Source organism: Sinohyriopsis cumingii, chromosome 12 (genome assembly GCF_028554795.1).
Source record: "Sinohyriopsis cumingii isolate HCF-2022 chromosome 12, ASM2855479v2, whole genome shotgun sequence".
Lineage (NCBI taxonomy): Eukaryota > Metazoa > Mollusca > Bivalvia > Unionida > Unionidae > Sinohyriopsis > Sinohyriopsis cumingii.
Window position 1 is genome coordinate 117771545 of NC_142972.1, and position 22266 is coordinate 117793810.

At 35.1% G+C, this 22266-nt stretch overlaps 1 protein-coding gene across 2 annotated transcripts in view; it reads left to right on the forward strand.

Annotated features, from left to right (window-relative positions):
* Window positions 1–1859: 1859 nt before the first annotated feature.
* Window positions 1860–22266, forward strand: part of LOC149787321 (repressor of RNA polymerase III transcription MAF1 homolog) — a 37038-nt gene continuing 16631 nt past the window's right edge. For both annotated transcript variants that reach the window (XM_089977856.1, XM_089977857.1), the window contains exons 1-4: window positions 1860–2485; window positions 9726–9863; window positions 14821–14962; window positions 17569–17813. In XM_089977856.1, coding sequence (XP_089833982.1) covers window positions 2403–2485; window positions 9726–9863; window positions 14821–14962; window positions 17569–17813 — 608 coding nt within the window. In that variant the 5' untranslated portion in view covers window positions 1860–2402. The remainder of the gene's footprint in view (window positions 2486–9725; window positions 9864–14820; window positions 14963–17568; window positions 17814–22266) is intronic.

Sequence of the window (22266 nt, forward strand, 5' to 3'; positions counted from 1 at the left end):
AGAAACCAGACAGCCAGGACTAAAGCTGAGGCTCTGTTTAATAGTTTTATAGTGCATTATGGTATGCCCCAGCGTTTACATTCAGAACAGGGTGCAAACTTTAAAAGTAAGGTTATCAAAGAATTCTGTAAAATTACTGAAATAAAGAAATCTCGCACGACACCCTATCATCCAATGGGTTATGGTATGTATGAGCGATGGAATAGGACACTGCTAGATATGTTGGGAACTCTCAACCCAGATCAGAAAAGGGATCGGAAGAGCTATTTAGGACCATTAGTTCATGCCTATAATTGTACGCGCCATGAGTCCACAGGCCAGACTCCATTCTTTCTGATGTTTGGAAGAGAGCCACGTCTACCTATTGACCTCGCATTTGGATTAGATAAGAGAAGTGGATCGGGCAATTTGTGCATTTATATTAAATCTCTTCGAAACCGATTGGAAGAATCGTAAAACTAGCAACATGTCTTGCGAAACAATCTCAAGAAAAACAGAAGAGTGTATATGACATGAAAGCAAGAGCTGCAACTCTTCATCCTGGGCATAGGGTTCTTGTGAAGATTGTGGCATTTGTTCACTGAGCAATGAAGCTACCCTGATTACTGTTCATGCTGGGTTGTTCTACTGTATGACAAGTGGTAAGTAACTTTCTGATTGGTTAGTTTGCTACTTGTCTGTATAAACAACATAGTATGAACAGCATATTAGTGGTGGTCATTCCATTGGAGCTTCTGAAGGGTGCTGGTCATGGCATTGCATTAAGAAAAGTGCCTGATTATTCTTTTGCATGAAGGTAAATGTGACTTGACCTTTGTCCCATATGATAAGGTAAATAGATTTATAATATGGTTAATGTAACAGTTTATTTTAATATGTACTCTGTATATTTCTCTAGAATATATGTTGATGTATTTTAGTACCTTTAATAGATTATCAACCTGCATATTCTTTTATGAGCCTATCATTCTCTCCATACGATTGTCTGTCTGTCTGCTCTCTACTTTTGCTCTACACACTGATTGTTGTGTTTAGGCTTTTTTGGTCCACTATCTCTAGATGGATAATCAATATATGGTGTAGTAAGATATTCGTATTGAATGTACTGTAAACAGAATCAATGTAATCATGCAGACCAATAATGCACTGATGACGGTATTACTTATCGTTGTAGTAATTTTTTATTTTTTTTGTATTTTTTTTTGTTTGTATTTGCAGGGTGTAACAAAGCAGGAGAAATGTATCTATCTCCACTTATCAACCTCATGCACAGTAAAACCCCATTTTATAACAAATACTGGACTTGTAGCGTCTATTTTGTGAGTAGAAGGCAAGTGTTGTAACATGTATTTTCCCACTGACGCTATAAATCTTGATTCCATACAGTCCCAAGGGAGGGGCGTCTGTATTGTATCTTCCACTGACGCTATGTCGTCTTCCTTCATTACTTGCAATATTTTTACAACTGTCCGGGTCAGTCATCTTTTAATTGTATTCTTCTCTTTCACTCTCCATCCATCAATAAAACAAAGACAACAATTGGGCTCACTGTGTCATTGTAACGTTCATTTCGATTACATTGTGAGTGCCTCATAAAGTAAATCTGGAAATAAAAACTTAGCATGAAACCAATTCATGTTGTTTTTAGAAAGGTCGTATTATTATTATTATTATTATTATTATCTTAATTTAAAGCCATTATCCACGACCGATTCGCCCCCTGTAATTGCAAATACACGTTTATAACAATTCCTTTGACTGGTTTTCAAACCATTTCGAGAATATACACAAAGGATAATATGTTTAGTCAGAAAATATTGCATCCTGGGACCGCGCTAATTTTAGAGTTTATACGGATAATGGAGGTCAAACAAACAAGGAAGCAGTTCTAGAGCTAGTGAGATTGTACCAATCATTTAGACTTTTATTAACTCATTTAAGGCATAATTTTTGCATTATTGTATGCAGTTAAGATTTCTTTAATCAATTAGTTGGAAGATACCACCGATCAAATCGAGATAAAGGAATTATTTTGATACAAGTTTGTTGACAGATTTGACATTTGGAATTTTTTCCCAGTGGTAGCTGATCAAAATGTATCACAAGAAAGAAGATTTCACAGCAAAATTTGACTTTATAACGAGTGATGCAGTATTTGAATATTTTCAATGTGCCCACAGATTTTCTTGGAGAAAAAAACTTCTAAATCCTCGGCGATCTTTGATTATTTGCCCGAGTTCGTGTGCGATTGAGCAGAAAGTTACTTTATAAATCTAAAAGTTTTAGTAAAACAAAAATTCCTGTTTCATTTTCGTTTATTATCAGGATTTGAAGTGGTTTCTTTTTCTTTTTTTTGATAACTGTAAATTTGAATATAGCTGTGCTTCAGCAGTATAATAACAATGAAGCTATTGGAGAATGCTCGTTTTGAAGCGATCAATTCTGAGTTGTCAGTGGAGCTAGAGAATTGCAAAATCAATGGAAGGTAAAGTTATAATAAAAAGCATTCGCCACTTTATTGGAAGTTGATGTGTTAGTTAGTCATTCATTATTTGTATATTTCATGGCAGATCAAATTCAATAGCCCAGTGTCCAGGACTATTCACATTTTTGAAGTCGTACATAAAATTTTCCAAAGTGATAGTCCACGACAAGTGCTTGTTTCCTGTTTAAAATCACGTCGGCGGCAGGATTTACTCAAAATGCACCCAAATACTGCCCAAATATACACAGATACTGTCCAAAGGTATGCAGAGAACTCACCCCAGCTTATCTGGAGAAGTCGCCCCAGAGTGCTTGGAGAAGTCACCCCAATTGGTTGATGTCACCCCAAAACTTGTCACCCAGATAACGTTTTTATAACAGAATTAAATAATCTTTTACTTGATTCATATTTAGATTTTTATATATATGCGATCACAAAAGAGATATTAACTGGTAATCATAAAAAGCAATATCATAGTAATATTTATAAGGATGAAATTAAGTCGTTATATAATTTAATGAATGATGACAGTATAGTGATTAAAAATGATGATAAGTCAAACACTATTATTATTATGAATCAAGATGATTATGTTAAAGAAGTTGAACGTCAATTAAATGATGAAAAATACTACAAACATATTATCGAAGACCCATCAACAGAAATTAGATAAAAATTTCAACATGCATTAATGAGATCGCTAAAAATAATAATTCCGTATATGAGGAATTTGATACTTTCCCTCTTAACATATGTACACCTCTATTCTACATATTACCCAAAACTCATAAAAATCCTAACCATAATTTACCTTTATATTTTCCAGGATTACCCATTATATCATGTTGTAATTCATATACTGAAAACCTCTCCAAATTCATTGATAGTGTTTTACAACCTTTAATGAAATCACTTCATACATTAAAGATACAACTACTTTCATTAAAAAGCTGAAGTCTATTCCACAGCTATCTGATAATTTCAATCCTGGTATCATTAGATGTAAGTTAACATCATATACCAACATTCTGCATGCAGATGGTATTGAAGCGTGTAAATATTTTATTGATAACAATCCTAATAATAGCACACTATCTAGTGAAGATATTTGTAAAATAATAAAACTTATCTTGGAAAATAATTATTTTCAATTTAATAGTACGAATTACATACAAATAATTGGTACGTCAATGGGTATTAATATGGCTCCTTCATACTCTTCCCTTTCATGGGTAAATTAGAAGAGGATTTTCTTCAAAATGAAAAGTTTAATCCATCTCTTTGGTTCAGATCTTTAGATGACATATTTATGATCTGGAAGCTTTCAGCTGAAGAACTGAAAAAATTTATTGATCGCCTAAATCATTTTCACCTGACTATTAAATTTACTTATACTGCATCTAGTACGCATGTTTCATTTTTAGATGTAAATGTAATAAAAAATATCGGTAACACTATCTCTACAAATATTCATATCAAGGAAACTAATATCCACCAATATGTGGGATATTCTTTGTCATCCCATGTCATGTAAAAACTGTATACCATATAGCCAGTCCAAAAGATACAGACACATTATTTTAGATGAATGTCAATTACAAAATTCGTTGACTAAATTACAAACATATTTACAAAATAGAAATTATCCTTCATATATAATTGTTTCTGTGGTGAACAAAGCCTGGAATCTTACTCAACATGAGGCTTTAAACACAGCAGAATATAAAATAGAGAGAGCTACAATACAATCTAATCCTTCAGGACTTAGGTTAATAGGTTGGAACCCTTTCATATATAAAACTGCAGACATCACATCATGCTTACACCCTCTCTATTTTTACAAATAAAATGCATCAAATGATTTGAAGAGCAAGCAAAAGAGACAGATAACACTTATTTTTCGTTAAGTACAGAAGTGGAAAAGTTGAAAAATTGCCAATTTTATAGATTTAATAAGTTATTAAGTTGAAGAAAACAACAATAAATAAAGGCTTAACAACCATGTGGCGACATCTCAGAATTACTATACAAGATCATTGGGGCGACTTCTCCAAGCGAAGTGGAGTGACTTCGCCGACCACCATGGGGCGACTTCTGACACCTGGGATGAATTCTCCCAGGGCGAGTTCTCCATGGGGCGTGTTCTCCCAGGGTGAGTTCTCCATGGGGCGAGTTCTCCGCTATTCCTGTCCAAATACTATACAGAAACAAGCATGTAATTACAACTAAAGAGATTTTTAAATCCATTGCAAAGTTAAGTACTGGGTAAAAATGAAATATGTTAATAAAGCAATTGGAAATTCTTTGTACGAAACGTAATGAACATCTCCAATTACCATTTGCTCAGAAATTATCGACAGAGTCCAGCACGACATATATGTTCCTAATTTGCATACTTAATTGCAGATATCTGTATTCTAGAATAATGTTAATTTTTATTTCTGGGCACATCTTCGACATTTAGATATAATTAGCTATTGGCCTTGAGTGTTGCCACACACCCACATGGCTCTTTGTTCAAAACATTCAAAGGCTTTGATGTGTTCATGTTCCCATCCTCTGATATTTATGGGGTTTTTTCTGTAAGGAATCAAAAAGAAGTTTGAAAAGAAAATGTATTTATATGATCGTTTTTGTTGCAGTGGTTTCTCCTAATTTGCTACTTTCTTAGCTGAATCATTCTCTGAGGTTCCTGTATATACAGGTCCCTTATTTCCTCCTTTCCCGATACTTGATAGCTTTATTCTATAAAATTAATAACTTGTTATGTTTTGTACTATCACCCATTGACATATATGTCTGTGGATAATTACATAAGATAATCCCAATTTCCAGTGATTGTGGCCAATGATCTTCCTACCATCCATGTTTGCTATGTATATGCTACATGTATAATGCTTTGTTTACTATGTAGTTTCTGTGTCTGGACTGGCCTTTATGTAGTCAGATTTTTCCTTTTAGTTATTTAATGTTTATTTCTCCTAATAAAAAATATAGACTGTGATGATCCACACACAGCTATATATATATATACATATAAAATATATAAATGATAAACACCACCAACATGAAGAATGTTGTGACCGGTTTCGCTTTATTGATTCACCAGACTATATATATATATATATATATATATATATATATATATATATATATATATATATATATATATATATATATATATAATTCTTGGATGCATGCATATGAATATAGAATAATGCTAGGATAAATCTAATTCAGAAAGTGTGTGATGTCTGGCTTAGTATTAGGAAAAAAGCCTTTCATTGAATTGACAAAATTCACCCTGACGCTAATGGACAAACAAGAGCTATATATAGGTGGTGTACAGAATTTGGAAAATTAAACTATAACAACCACTGGTTCTTCTCACCTGGACATTTAGCCACTTTAGACATGCCCAGTATGCATATTAGGATTGCAACTTTTTCTGGTTGGACTCCTATTTTTATGAAAATAGGAGTCCTGGACTCCTAGTTTTAAAATCCTAGCAAGACCTCTGGTTGTATGTAACATGCATATACTAATGGTGGTTTTTATTTTCTATTTTTGAAGATTACTGAAACTTGTTTTCTTGAAACATGATTGTATAAGGGGATTTGAGAGTAAAAATCATGCTTTTAGCATGACATGCCATGGAACAATTTGATTGAAATGAGAGCTGCACTTCACATAGGACAGTTACAGATGGTCAGATTGTACTGTGTTATGGCAGGTATGTCAGCATTCTGAAAATACATTTCCACATTTCATCATCATGATCAACATTTTCTCTGACAAATTTGGTTTTTTGTTTTACAAGTCCAATGGGCACCTCTTTTAGAATACTGGATGGGCCTGATCTGAAGTTAGAGAGGACTGCGTGTCAACAATCAGATTGTTTATTGTACTGGTATATTGTTCAAGTTATATTTATAATGTAGCGACCACATACATGTTTAATGTATTCAGTATACTTTGCAATATTCTGTTGGTAAGAAATAATGGTAATATTGACATATATACCAATCAGAATTTGTTTCCATTGATCTACATGATCAACAGAAGAGAAGTTTTTCTGATCCATGCATTTTGTGAATTGTGTATTTAGTTCACTAACTGAGCAGAATGAAGACCCATGCCCAGAGTCATTTGCATGATTGACACCTCACCTTGTTTCCTGTATCATGCCACTTCTGTGTATCTCTGTTTCTATTTTATACCTCACTGTACAGCCTGGAATCACCTTTCCATTTTATACCTCACTGTACAGCCTGGAATCACCTTTCTATTTTATACCTCACTGTACAGCCTGGAATCACCTTTCTATTTTATACCTCACTGTACAGCCTGGAATCACCTTTCTATTTTACACCTCACTGTACAGCCTGGAATCACCTTCAAATATGTACAGATGTGTTCCATGATGATGTGATATGTTTGCAGATAAAGAATGGCCTTGTTGAGATTCAACTAAAAGGAAGTAATAAAAAAGATAGATAAATAAGCTGATGATAAGTAAGACTTAGACACTTTTATTAGAAACAGTAGGTTTTACAACAGAAAAGCAATCAGTTGGCAAAGTGCCATGCTAAATAGCGGTAGGCTTGCCAAGTTTTAATAATAAAAAAATTCCACATATCTGACATTCACAATACCTCTTTAATCACAGAGTCTTAGTGGGTCAACAGTTAAATATAATCATCAATTCAATTAAACATGGATAGGATTGAACTGTTTTCTTAAATACCTCTTGTATAGGTGCTATGATAGTGACCAACACCTCTTGTACAGGTGCTATGATAGTGAACAACACCTCTTGTACAGGTGCTATGATAGTGACCAATACCTCTTGTTCATGTGCTATGATAGTGACAACACCTCTTGTACTGGTGCTATGATAGTGAACAACACCTCTTGTACAGGTGCTATGATAGTGACCAATACCTCTTGTTCATGTGCTATGATAGTGACAACACCTCTTGTACTGGTGCTATGATAGTGAACAACACCTCTTGTACAGGTGCTATGATAGTGACCAATACCTCTTGTTCATGTGCTATGATAGTGAACAACACCTCTTGTACTGGTGCTATGATAGTGACCAATACCTCTTGTTCATGTGGTATGATAGTGAACAACACCTCTTGTACAGGTGCTATGATAGTGACCAATACCTCTTGTTCATGTGCTATGATAGTGACAACACCTCTTGTACAGGTGCTATGATAGTGAACAACACCTCTTGTTCATGTGCTATGATAGTGACAACACCTCTTGTACAGGTGCTATGATAGTGACAACACCTCTTGTCCATGTGCTATGATAGTGAACAACACCTCTTGTACAGGTGCTATGATAGTGACCAATACCTCTTGTCCATGTGCTATGATAGTGAACAACACCTCTTGTACTGGTGCTATGATAGTGAACAACACCTCTTGTACAGGTGCTATGATAGTGACCAATACCTCTTGTTCATGTGCTATGATAGTGACAACACCTCTTGTACTGGTGCTATGATAGTGAACAACACCTCTTGTACAGGTGCTATGATAGTGACCAATACCTCTTGTTCATGTGCTATGATAGTGACAACACCTCTTGTACAGGTGCTATGATAGTGAACAACACCTCTTGTACTGGTGCTATGATAGTGACCAATACCTCTTGTTCATGTGCTATGATAGTGACCAACACCTGTTGTACTGGTGCTATGATAGTGAACAACACCTCTTGTACAGGTGCTATGATAGTGACCAATACCTCTTGTTCATGTGCTATGATAGTGACCAACACCTCTTGTACAGGTACTATGATAGTGACCAACACCTCTTGTTCAGGTGTTATGATAGTGACTAACAAAGATTGACAGATTTTTTAGATTAGTGAGAACTGGAGTTTTACTGGTGTGTATGAAAATTAACTGATTTTGAATTTGCACTAATTTTGAGCCCTATGAGTTATTGTGAAGTTGTTTTGGTTGGAATAGCCCCTGAGGTTAATAGAATGGCTTACAACATTATTGGGCAAATATCCAGGTATGAATTGTCCCAGGTACAAAAAGCCAATTTTAGTACAGGCAAATTGAAAAGTACACCTTTCCCTTGGTAACTTGTGCACAACAGGCATATCACATTTATTATGATTACACTGAAACCAAACTTTAAAAAAAAACTGAAATACAAATGTCACTTAAAAAAATTTTTTATTAGGTATATCCTTCTTAGAGTTGTCATCATTTGGCATTATCATGATTTTAATTGATTGAGATGTCATTGCATGTTATTCTTTAAAGTGAATTAATATTTTTATTTCAAAGGAAATATAGTAAAATATATTTTGATAGCAGCAGTAATATACCCATTGCAATTTATTCGTGTTGAAAAATCTCTTCTGTTGAATGTCGATACATCCTCCCAAAGTGGAGAATTGTCACTAAGACACATTGCACCTTGTGTGACCATGTGGTCAGAGATAAATTGCTTTTTCCAAGTTAAAAGTAAATTTGGTTTTCCCTTCAGTATTTCATCTAGTTTTACATTCATCTCTCATCTTCTGGTTTTATGCCAGAAACCCCTGCTCCTTTTCAGTAATTATTGCTAGCAAGGTCCTCTTGGGTTTGGGTACATTCCTTATTTTCCAAGTATAATTAATTCATAGGTAAGTCTTGTTTGTGAAAAACACAACCTAACCCCTGCCATAATTAATAGAAATTTATCTCCCTAAATTATTGAACATCAATTCAGTGGGTTTATTTTCTTTCTATGAAGTGTGATGTCACATTGCTATTGTGTGTGTCTGAATTGCTTCTGCTGAGCAGTAAAAGTTAACAACTGAATGTCTTCTTTATTATAAAAAAATCGGAGTGTGAAAATACATAAGTTCATCATGAATGAATCATTGTTTATTTTGTGCAAACACAGTGGGGTAAATGTTGCACACAGTACAGACAAACAGGCGAGTTTTATATGTGAAAATGATACAGTACTGCTATTATTGTTCTCATTAAGATAACATATTTCCAAGAACAATATCGGGACAGTCTGTGTGAAAGTGTGGCCACAAGAAGGGTCCTTGTGACATTCACCCAGACTGCCTCACATACTGGTGTATGTTGTTATCAGTTTATTTGCATAAAATGTCTAAATACACTGCTCATTTAGTTTGTTTCACGTAGCATACAGGTAAATATATCAGACTGTATTGAGGTTGACTAAACTATCTTTTGTTCCTTCTCAAGGATTGAAAGTTATTCCTGTAAGATGGCAGGTAACGACAAGAGACTGTTCAAGTCTCTCAGTGCACAAGGTGGTGTTCCTGTACCAGATCTTCAAGCCTTGTCCCCACCTCAGACAGCCATTGATCAGAGTCCTAACAGGTGAGTAGTGCAGTACATGCATATAATGACATTGTTGCAAACATTGAGTTACCACTCCTGTGGCCTAAGGGTTTTGAGCATCCATCTCGGATGCTGGAGGTCAAGGGTTCAAACCCTGGCCAAGTCATACCAAAGACTTATAAAATGGTACTAGCAACTGCTTCGCTTGGCACTCAGCATTAAGAGGTCAATGTTAGGACTGGTTGACCTGGTGTCAGAATAATGTGACTGGGTAGGGACATTATGCTACATGTCTGTGGCATGATGCCCCAGTGCCAGGCATCACAATAAACTGCCACAACTGTAGATATTGTAGCATTAGGACTGAAAAATTGTTAAAGCTTCATTAAAAATGTAAATCACACACACGCATGCAAATATCGAATTTGAAAGGTGGCACTCCTCTACTAGATCTTAAAACCTTGTCCCGTCCTATAATAATATCAGTAATATCATACACCAAAATAATAAGCATAATGATGGCTTTCAGAATTTAACATCTCCATGCTTATTGAAATAAAGATGGAGATAATGTTATCTTTCGGATCGATATGTACATGTGTTTGTGGATTAATGTTGCACAACTCCGACACCCTTTACCAATTGTTGGTTTGTTTTTAGATGACAACAGATAACTTTTTCAGTAAAAAAATGTATGTACAAATATTAATGCCAGTGTCCAAAAACAAATGACCTAAAAAATGTCCCAATCCCAAACAGTCATATCCACGCAATATCAGCTACTGCTTAACTAAATGCAGATTAATCACTATAAGTGTATATTAATGAATAAAAACAGAAATTACTTAGTTTCTTAAAGTTATTTCAATCCACAAGAAAATGGATGCATATTAGAAAACACAAATTTTTACAAGAAATCTGCACCAGCACCATAATCTACCATCCATAAAAATCTGTATAGATATAACTCAGATTGGTCTTGTTTTTCATCATCAGTTAAAACCAAACACTTTTATATGATAGGACATGTCTAGATTTTAATTTTCCAGATAGTTAAAGCAATAGTGTATTTTGGTTGTGGGTGGGAGAGTTTTAAATATTGCTAATGGAACCAATGAAACTGATCATGGTTTGTGTGACTGGTGACCAAACTTACAAAAGCTTATCACAAAGCTGATTACATTCCAATACTTACAAATTCAAAACGATATATAAAACCTAATGAACAAATATTTGTTGTGTATTTATGATTTTTTTTTCTCAGACATTTATAATACACTGAAAATATTTCCTGGATACAAAACTGCTACATGCAGTTTTCAGTTTGATCCACAAAGGAGAATAAAAGTTTTGAAATGTAGCTTTTGACATCAACTATTTTCTCTTTTGATTAAAGATAACATATCCTTCAAATATTTTTATGATCAAGATTTTTTCTTCTGCATGTACATACTATGTCAGGGTTCACAATGGATTTAAAAATTGAAAAGTCATTTGACCCTTGACACCAAAATCTCGAGATTCAAGATGAAAATCTCATGAGTCATTTGTTTTTTAGTCATGTCCTTGTAGCTGGGACTGTTATTTCTGGAGCAAACTGACTTTCAAGACTTCTTGTCTCATGTTGCATAAAAGGAAACACTGTACTGTCTTATGTAACTTATGCTTAAGATTTCTTACAACTTTAGGAGATTTATTCACCTTCTCCTCAGTTCTTACTAACTTTCTGTTCCTTTTGGAGTCTGAGGATTGGAATGATAATCACTGGCAGGTAATTTCTGAGACTGAGACAAGAAAGAAAATCTTGAGCCGTTAGGATTAATTATTATGAGCCAGTGTAAGACAGTTTGATGAAGAAGGAAGAGATGTATTTCTCATAGTTTGTAAAAAATAAAACCCACAAACTTCTAGTTTCATTCACAAGACCTTTGATGGTGATCTCTAATAGCATGAATTGTGATTATTAAGTTTCACACTGAACAGGCCCACAATGGTTTTCTGGTCCAGATTTCCTCATGAATAATTTTATTTTTGAGAACAATGGAGAATGTATTCTCTCTATCAGCATTCAAATGTGACAGTGACAAAACAACCACTCTCAGAATGCAAAAAATATCAAACTTCATTTTTTCAGTGGCCGTGTTTTAAAGTTACTGATTGCTCTCCAGTACTCGTCCAGTTCATCCTAAGGAGAAAGTTGGACATGAGACGTACTCAAGAATTTCATTCTTTGCCAGTGTCCTTTTGTTGTTTTGGTTTTGCTTTTCTTTAAGTGTTAGGAGAAAGCTTACGTTTCAACATTTTTAGACAAACTGAACTAAAATATGTATCAACTTCCCTTAAATATACTTCTGTCTTGAGCAATGCAAGAACAAGTCAACAATAAAAGATCAAAGGTCATTCAGTTTTTATTAAAAGACTTGAAAACCATCATGAACACCTTTGATCCCTTTATTACTTATAACACCCCATAAAACATCCCACATTTGGCTTTTATTTCTCCAGATTACAAGTAATGTAATCAATTAACAGCTTTTTGAGTACACATGTCAACATTCATAACCTGATTACCACACATCATTGTACCGGTATTACATTTCCTGTCTTCAGTAGATTGGTTCCCACTGGTTACTGTAAAACTGGGAGAAGATGCACAAATTTATTGATTATTTATGTTAAAAAAATTTATTTTTGTTTTTCAAAAGTGATAGATTTGGACTTTAAAATGGTATGTACACTAAACAGCCTTTACAATTGTATTTTTGTCCTACCACAGGTAGAATCACATTAATGTTGATCGGCAATCAAACAAATACTGATATTTGATTTAAAAGTTAATCCAGTCAAGTTGTAATTGATTCTCTCTTCCACTATCATAAATGATAATCTAGAAAATATTTAACCTTAATTGAGTTATGTCCACCTAAGTGTGAAATCAGTGATCTGTTGACTCAGCCCAGTTCATTTTGATATGCAAAGGGGCTGATAAGGGGAAAATAGTACTCTAGCAAATGCCAGTCACTGGTGCATACAGTCAGTCTGTTATGAACAGTGTACACTTGGTAGGAAATCATACCAAAGCAAATCAAGGGTAATTAAGACGGATGCTCCAGCTGAAATCAATGTGCATCATAAAAATGCACAGGTTGGAATTTCAGTGCATCAGAAATGGGTAAAATTTAAATCCCATGCATCAAAATCTGAGGATAAACAAATTGTATTCTTTATACACCTCTCCCTCAATAACTTGCGCACAACGGCATCCACAAACATTGACTGCACTATAAGCGAGGGTGCAAGTTACAGAGGGACCTCCAAAACTTGAAAAAAAATCTGCTCATATATCAAGAAAACCGCGAGGGAGGAATGTAGGGGAATGGGCTGTTTAATGACTGAATCCTCATTTTACAATCACATCGATAATGATTGTTAATAACACGCTTTTTCTAATGAAGTTTTTCATTATTCTGTATAAATAACATTCAGTTTAAAAATATCCAACATGTGAAAGATCGTTCCAAATGGTTTCAACAACCATCATGTGTAGGCAAAAGCATCTGTGTATTACATCACTGCTTTTTGTTTGTTGATTAGTCTGGTTCCTGGATTGGTATATAATAGTATCCTGCCAAATCAGGAGTCTATTAGCAGGGAACTAGACTAACTGTTGATAAACCACTAAACAAGATTATTAGTTTTTTTAAACATGTAATATTTATTTCGTGAGACAAATGGTTACGTCATAACTAAAATTTTGATTTGTTCAATTAGTACATTATTGATGTCGTGATTTCATTGGCAGTAACAGTGAAACTTCTTATTGTCCTTGAGGTTATATCTTTGTACCAGTTCAGGAATTCTCTGAAACTCACTTGCCCACAATGGTCCATATCTGAAAACAAGCTCTTTAGTTTACGAAGTATTATTCTTTTAGCTTGGTTGCCTTGCTATCTTTGATCATAGGTATGAATGTTTCAGTTAATTTAAGCTAGTTTATGTTATATACACAATAATATTTTTAACAGTGTTCGATTGATCCATGAAGTGAGTTAACCCGACATATGACCGGGGCCACTAGATTTTAAGTTTGTAGGATATATCAACATTTCATTTACCAGTTTTGATTGCAATTTTCTTGAAGTTTTAAGAAATAGGGATCCTTGCTTTGAATTTTCTGGTTTTAAAAATGCCTGACCCTGCATTATAAGCAGTTTTGTGAGTTATCATGGCACGAGTTATCGAAGGAGTGGTGTATCAATATTAGCAACTAATGGCTATTTCTGATGATAAGCAAGCCATTTCTCCATTTTAAAAATGGTATTAGTCTCTTGTATGTTTATTACAATTGGAGATCTACATTCCAAAGAATAAGTGCATAAATAAAATTCTTTTACAGTGATGTTCCAATATTGTAAGACACAAAAAAGTTACATTGGCAAAAAGAATTTGTGCCTGAAAACATGCAGCATCTGAATACAAGCAGAAAAAAATGGTACATATTTGGGATTGCCTGCAGATATCAGCAATTCAATCCATGTCTTGCATGCATGTTCATAATTGTTGGTTGGGTTGGATAACTATGAAGAATTTGAGGATAATACTTCATTACTGCAGACTTATAGTATTGGGATTGCTGTTTATACAGAAAATTGGCATTGTGTTCTTACTAATGATTATGTGCTATTAACATTTTTTGATACATTTATGTGTTATGTATTAATACAAACTACTTAAAAGTGACCAGTTTGACTTTTCCTAATCAGCAGTAGGTGCTCATAAATTAAGATTCTGGAAGCATTCCCTACTTCTTTCCAGCAGGAACTAACTGATATCACAATGTGTGTTCAGTAACATTAGATTTGTCCTTTTGATTTAGTATATTTTGACTCCTTATTTCAATTCATTTAATTGAATTTTTCTTTATTGTGGTGTCTGCGTAATTTACACTTGAAATATTTTTTGTTAACTTGTTCTGGGAATTCTTCTTTTGTTTCAGACAAGGAGAAGGATACCTGTGTGATACCATCTCAACGAAAACCTTGTTCTATTTAATCTCCACCTTAAATGCATCATTTCAGCCAGACTATGACTTCAGCAATGCTAAGAGTGAGGAGTTCAGTAGAGAACCCAGCTTAAAGGTTTGATTTAATCTACATGTCATATCAAGAACAAAGTATAATGTATCATGTATTTTGTATCAGTATTTTATACTTTGTTCATAAGAGTGATAAAATTAGTATCATAACTAATATAAGTAATACTTATATAATCATGGTAAGACAAAATGTCTTTGTGCATGCAAAACACTCATTCATTTATTTCTTTGAAATTCAGTTTATTTTGTTTGCTTAGCTCTTTACAGAGTACAAATACATCAGGATATTGCATTGCAAGCATGTTTTGATGTCACTACAGCATTTCATTGTAAGTGCATTTAAATGCCCCTGCCATATCTCTAAGCAAGCTGTCATGGACATCACTAGTAAACAATGATCATTTGCATGGTCAGTTCATATTGTCACCTGATGGAAATATCTCGGCTACCCAGACATGATTTTTCTCCATTTTAAAGCGGAATTCCGCTTTTCTTCTAACTTGAATCAGATTTTTCATGATATAGTCCTTTTTTTACATCATGTCCGATCCGGTTTTTTAAAAGCAGTCTCTTTTGTCCCATTCCGCAATGACTCTTGTAAATTATTTGTTCCATATATTAGTTGGCACACGACTCTCATAAAGAGTATTCTGATTGGTCAAAGGTTTATATTCATCAATTGAATCTTCGTGTAATGGAAACTGATGGCAATAGAAAGAAGTGCGTCCCAAGTTGTTGAGAGAGACCATGACATGAAAAGTGTAGATAAAGGTTTATAAAGCGTATGGAAATGGGAATGGTACAGTAGTAAACATTGATATTTTGTGATCAACATTGAGCACAGTAGACAATTTTCTTCTCTTTTTGAAGAAATGTCCAGTGTCCACGATTAAGGGCTATAGCACAGTCCTTTCAGACACTCTCAAGTTCTCCAAGGGCCATGTCATAGAGTTGGACCTCATCTTTGTGATCTTATTAGGTATTTTGAGCTTCAGAGACCAGTTTCTCACTCACTAATGCCTAGATGGAATTGTGTATTTTTATGAAACAAAAACTGAATCTTTGTTTGAAAAGCACTGTTTTCCTGCTTTCCCTTGTCTGCAAGGAGATTGATGCAGCATCTTGCTCAGTCTGAAGAAAATGGCTGTATATGGTTCAATGGATTATATAATGAGTCGGTTTCTTTTCTTTTCCATCAGTATTTCTGGCTTAGAATCAACTACCTTCGGTAGCTCTACTTCCTATTGAGATCCCCCGTCTCAGTTGTATTATTGCTGGGAATCACGAAGATAGACTTCATTGCCCAGTTAGGACCTTAGTATTTTATTGGACTTTATCTCAAAGGAGAGAGAAAGGTTTTAAGTATCACTTTCTACCTAGTAAGGGTTCCTCAGATATTAAAGCATCCACTATTTCTAGACCTCATTATAAAGCAAGCTTATCTGTCAGAGGAACCTTTCATTCTTGAGAATTAAATACCATGATGTTATGCATATTACTACTTCTTAGGCCTACTTGAATCACTCACCTTTGGATAATTTTAAGAGTGCTATTTTTGGCCATCTCAGACAGTGCTTGTTTTGGCCATCTCAGACATCTTCTACCTTTGGTCATTATGTACCAGAGCAATGGTATTTTTTTTACTGGGTCTGGTGGTAATGGCATAGCAAGTGGCTCAACCTTCTGCCAGCTTACAGTAGCAAATACTCTCACCATAAGGATCAATACAATAGTTTTGTACCAGATTTGTTGAGGCCATCAGCCACCCTCCTAATTGGGAAAGTCAGCAGTGTAATAGTAGCAGATAATTTATTACTGTGGTTAAAATGTAGTTTATTTTTTAGGGTGTGTGTAAAAATTAAGTTTAATTGAGTCATACTTACCTGCTACTTTTGCTAATTCCACCTTGTTCTGATGCTCTGTACTCTAGCTCCAAATCAAAGAGGATTAGTATTTTGTGTGTTGGCAGTGACACAGGAGTCGGACTGGGATGTTTTCTCTTCAGTTCTAGATCGTTTAACTTTTTAATCCTAATGGGAGAAAGATAATTTGTATGGATGAGGGACAATGAGTCCCAGTAAAGGAAAACAATGTAATATTAGCAGGAAAATAATACATGATTAAAATTAATTTACCCTCCATACCCACCCACCTTTACATTGTATACACAAAAGAAAACAAAACAAACCCACATAGCACCCACAACAATGACAGTGATTACCAATTTTGAAGTCCAGCTTTGAGTGGAATCTGTTTATAGGGTACACTATCCTTAGACTCAGCTTGATTTATCAGTAAGCAAAAATGTTGCTGTTTGTCATTTTATACTAAAGAAGGAAATAATGTTTAATTTTGAATGGTTTAAATACACTTATATCATAATGCAGTTTTTCCCAGTAAGCCATATTGGTTGCATCCTGCATTGGTAGCACATTGTACAGAATAGTGATTATATTAAACTTTAGTTGTAGTCTGTTTGGGGAAATGGTTTAAATTAAGGTGCTTAATCAGTTTGGATGTGCATGGGTGATTTATACATGTATTTTGTAAATGAAGTTTAAGCTGTTTATAGCACAAGATTAAAAGGAAAGTGTGAATTGAAAATATTTTTAAAAATCCTACAACACTTATTACATATTGCATTTTCAGTGGGCTGTCGACACTGTTGATAATCAGCTTGGGGCAGTGATGAAGGAAAACTATTCTGTACTGAAGCAAATGTTGTGGGAAGCAGTGGATAATGAAATCAGCCTCAATGAGTGTGACATCTTCAGTTATAATCCAGATCTCTCCTCTGATCCATATGGGGAAGAAGGTTCCATCTGGTCCTTCAATTTCTTCTTTTACAACAAGAAGATGAAGAGGATTGTCTTTTTCACCTGCAGTGCCACAAGGTATATGAAAGCAAGTGTTTCTATAGGGAAGAAAATGCCCATTTAAGTTTCCATAGGGTGTCCATTTGAGTTTCCATAGGGAAGAAAATGTCCATTTAAATTTCCATAAGTTTCCATAGGGAAGAAAATGTCCATTTAAGTTTCCATAGGGAAGAAAATGTCCATTCAAATTTCCACAGGGAAGAAAATGCCCATTTATATTCTGACACTAAACTCATCATTGATAAGATTAAGATCATAGTTTGAATTACCATTTTCATATGTACATCATTATGGGGGGGGGTGAGGGGGGTGATGAGATTTTGCTTTTACTTTTTATTCTTCATTAGGAGTCAGTGAGCCACAAGTGTCAGGTAAATATACAAATGTCAGTGTCAGGTAAATATACAAATGTCAGTGTCAGGTAAATTTACAAATGTTAGTGTCAGGTAAATTTACAAATGTTAGTGTCAGGTAAATGTACAAATGTCAGTGTCAGGTAAATGTACAAATGTCATAATCATATGTGATGCTCACTACATTGACTGTTTATTATTACAGTATTAATTGCTTCTTTGTAATTGGCATTAAGTCTGATCACATTTCATCACGCATACATGTTATGCTTTTATAAAACTAAGCTTAATTTTGATCAAATGTTCAACTTTCTAAATTTTATGGTTAAATTTGTAATATGTATACCTGAACTACTAATTTGGTATTTGGTAATCTTCCCAGTCATTCATCTGTGTTTCTTCCAAGCCTTCATTCCTGCACATTGTTAGCACAAATAGTCCCACACTTTTTTATGGAACGTCATGAAACATGGTAAATACTATAGTCATTACCTGAAGTTGCAATATCAACAATCACTTTGCTCCTGCAATTTTTTATAATTCCCTTTTTGTCTTGTGGCAGGACACAATTTTATTAGCCTACCCACCCGTTTTGATGGATTTTCATGAAACTTGGTGCATAAGGTCATTACCTGAATATTTGTATTGATAAATTACACTGCTTCCACAAAATTTGGAGGAGTTTATGCCATTTTTGTCTTGTACCTTGCATTGTACACCACAGTCTTGTTAGTATAACTGGTCTGACAGTTTTCGATTGTTGCCTTGAAATTTGGGAAGGATTATGATTATTGCCTGAAGAAGCACATGGCAACAAGTCACATTGCTTGCAGAATTCTTGATAAGAGTTATCCACCCTTTTGTTTTGTAATGCATTGGACATGACGATACAATCTCATTACTGCAACTGCTTTTGCTGATTTTGACTCGGCTTAACTTGACCAGAATATCTGAAGTGACTGCATTTGTCAGTCACCAATCCATTAGCTAGTGCAAGTTTTGTAATTGCTACTCCTCCTCAACAACTTCAAGGATTGCCATGAAACCTGAAATCCACATTCATACCATGGTCTCATTGGTCCTACATGAAACTGGTATTGCTTGAACATCATTATGGCCACCACAGTTCATTATTTTAATTCTTATAACTACTTCTCCTGAACAGAAAATCATATTGTCATGGGATTTTCACTGCAAGATGTCTTTGATGCTTGGTTGGTCCTGAATCAAACTGGTTCTGCTTGGACTTTCATTATTGGCACCGCAGTTAACCTGTTGAAAATCTTATTGCTCCTGAATTCAAGGTCTTTGACATGAGTTTGCACCACAAAATTTCGTGTCATATCTAGTTGGTCCTAAATGAAAATGGTGGTACTTGGAAAACTCCACCTGAACAGAAAGTCGTATTGATTTGAGGTTTTCACAGAAAGAGGTCTAGTTGGCGATGAAAAAAACAATCGTGCCAAACTGACATCCAAAATGGCTGTCATGGTAGTAATCTTGAAATATTCATAATGCTACACCTCCTTAATGGAAAGTCATATCAACATGGGGTTCCACCAGAAGATTTCTTATGAATTTTTGTTGGTCCTGGATGAAAAAGGTGCCAACATGCAGTATGGTTGTCATGGCAGCCATCATGATAATCTTGTTATAGGTACTCCTAGGCAAAAAGACATTTTGACGTGAGATGTTCACCATAAGATTTCTTAAAGTGTCTGGTTGGTCCTAAGTGAAAATGATATTTAACTTAACAACCAGTATGCCTATCATGGTGGTCATAATGACATAGGGGTTTCACCAAAAGACCTATAATGCTGCCTAGTTTGTCCTAAATGAAAACGGTGCCAAACTCATTTATTAGGGCCACCACTATGAACTTTGGTGTGTCACTGGGAACAGCGCTTAATTTCCATCTCTGCTTGATATAGCCAGTCATTTGTTGTAGCTACTGTTGGCAACTGTCGATCATTTAGATTTTCCAATATACTGTCATCATGCTGACAGAAGACTTTTTACATCCTGTTGGGACATCGTATTTTGTTGTTTGCATTGTAGGGCAACTTTGGCCTCTGGATTGATGATGCTTATCCATTCATCTAGCATCAAATTTTCATTAACTCTTTGAGTTTAGCTTTTTCTAAAACAATGTTGCTGTCAGAATTGTGTACCTGGATGTGTATTTGGGTCATGAGGATTGTCAGCCAGTTAAAACAAAAGAATGTTACTGACATATTTCATGCTTAAAGGATCAAGGTTAATTTTGTATATAGCTGTTTCTGAGACATTTTCCTGCTAAATTTATAACTTGAAGTTTAGGTGAGTTATGAGATTTTTTTACAACTTTTAGGAAAAAAATGAGCTGTTATGACTTACATTTGTTATCTCAATGACTTCTCCTTCAACTACATTCCCCAACCACATCAACATTAGAGATATAAGCCTGCTACCTTGTGAATCTAGCCCTAATAAAGACAAAAATAGTTTTCCTATGTCATATAGACAAAGGAAAATAACTCTTGCCCATCACCTCCCCTTAGTACCAGCAGGTGTCACTAGTTTTTAAACTTCACTGCTGTACTTATAACACATATATTATACCTTAAATAGTCCATGCCATCTTAATGTTAAAATTGGACCATCCAACTTTAAATTTGGATTGATTGTGTTAGACAATCATTCTTCTACAGGTTGTGTTCATTATTTTTACAATTTTCCAAATTTGAGTTACTTATTATTGTTACTTATCTATGTCAGACCATGTTACAACACACTATTGTTGAACTCATGTAGTCATTTACTGGTTAGCATAACACTATTTTCACTTACTACATGAGTAACAGGTGTGGGATTAGTGAGTTAGTAACATGCTGAATGCTGATTTGTGCTTTGTTATCTCTTCTTGTGTCATTTCAGTAGAAATGTCTACTAAATACATGAAATGCAAAGAATTCAAAGCAAAGGAAGACAACCATAACTCTTGTATCTTATGTACTAAGTGTACATCACATATGCCATTCTGTGTGTGTAATACATGGATAGAGGAAGTCAGGTCTACAGTAGTCCAGAAGGCATCAAAAGGGAAGGAAAGACAGAATAAGTTTAGGAAATATAAGTTGATGTCCTTATCCAGTGTCAACCTCCATTGCTGGTCCTGTGGGGACTTTGGGTCCCCTACAGTTTGTTGCCCGCAACCATCAGCCACAGTAACATCAGAGGTAGTGGAGGAGAATAATGTTGACATGGTACAACCATCCACCATCAAACAGATGTACCATGTGGTCCAGGAAACAATGATGCAATTACTGACATCAGACCAGATATCACCTTTATTTTCCTCCCCTCCACGCCTTTTTCCAACTCAGGGAGTATTGTATTTTCTCCGTTTTAGGCTGCCTGGTGGGCATAAGTACCCCTCGCATTTCCAAGCTTGGCCTTTGGACCAGTAAGTTCCAATGCATTGGGTTTGTTCTGGATCCATTGTGTCCATTTAATTATACAGCCTTACCATCACTGGCAGTCCTGCTGTCCAGGAATGGGGACCTTTTTATAAAACAGTCCGACCAACTAGGATTATGAGGATGATAGTGACAGATCCATCTGTTAGCCATGCTGTTGGCAAGATACAATGGAAATTTCAGTGGGAAATCTGTCAGTCCTGCCAGACCTTTGGAGTGGCCAGTACTGGTGATAGCTGGACCATCTTTCTATATTGTTAACATCCAGGCAAACCAGCCAACCATTCCTGCATTACCTGACTTCCATGTGTTCATTGCTTATCCACATGGTAGGGTGAGTGACATTTTCAAAGAGGATGGAGTTGATGCCACCTGCTGTGGTTTATCTAGAGCTGCAAGTGGAACCAGATCAGGACTCAATATCTCCTACAAATCAGCTGTACTCAGATCCGACCATGAAACGGACTGAATTTGCTTCAAAGCCACTGTTGAGTAAATTTATATAGTGTTGGCAACTTCAGAATGTGCTCCACTTTTACCACCACACACCGCTATAAAAAGTTAAAGCATTAGGAGATTTCAAGGCAGTGAAAGAGATGCTGTCTTTTGGGCTCATTCCCCAATCAGATAAAATTAACAAGATCAGTGACCTACTGTTGG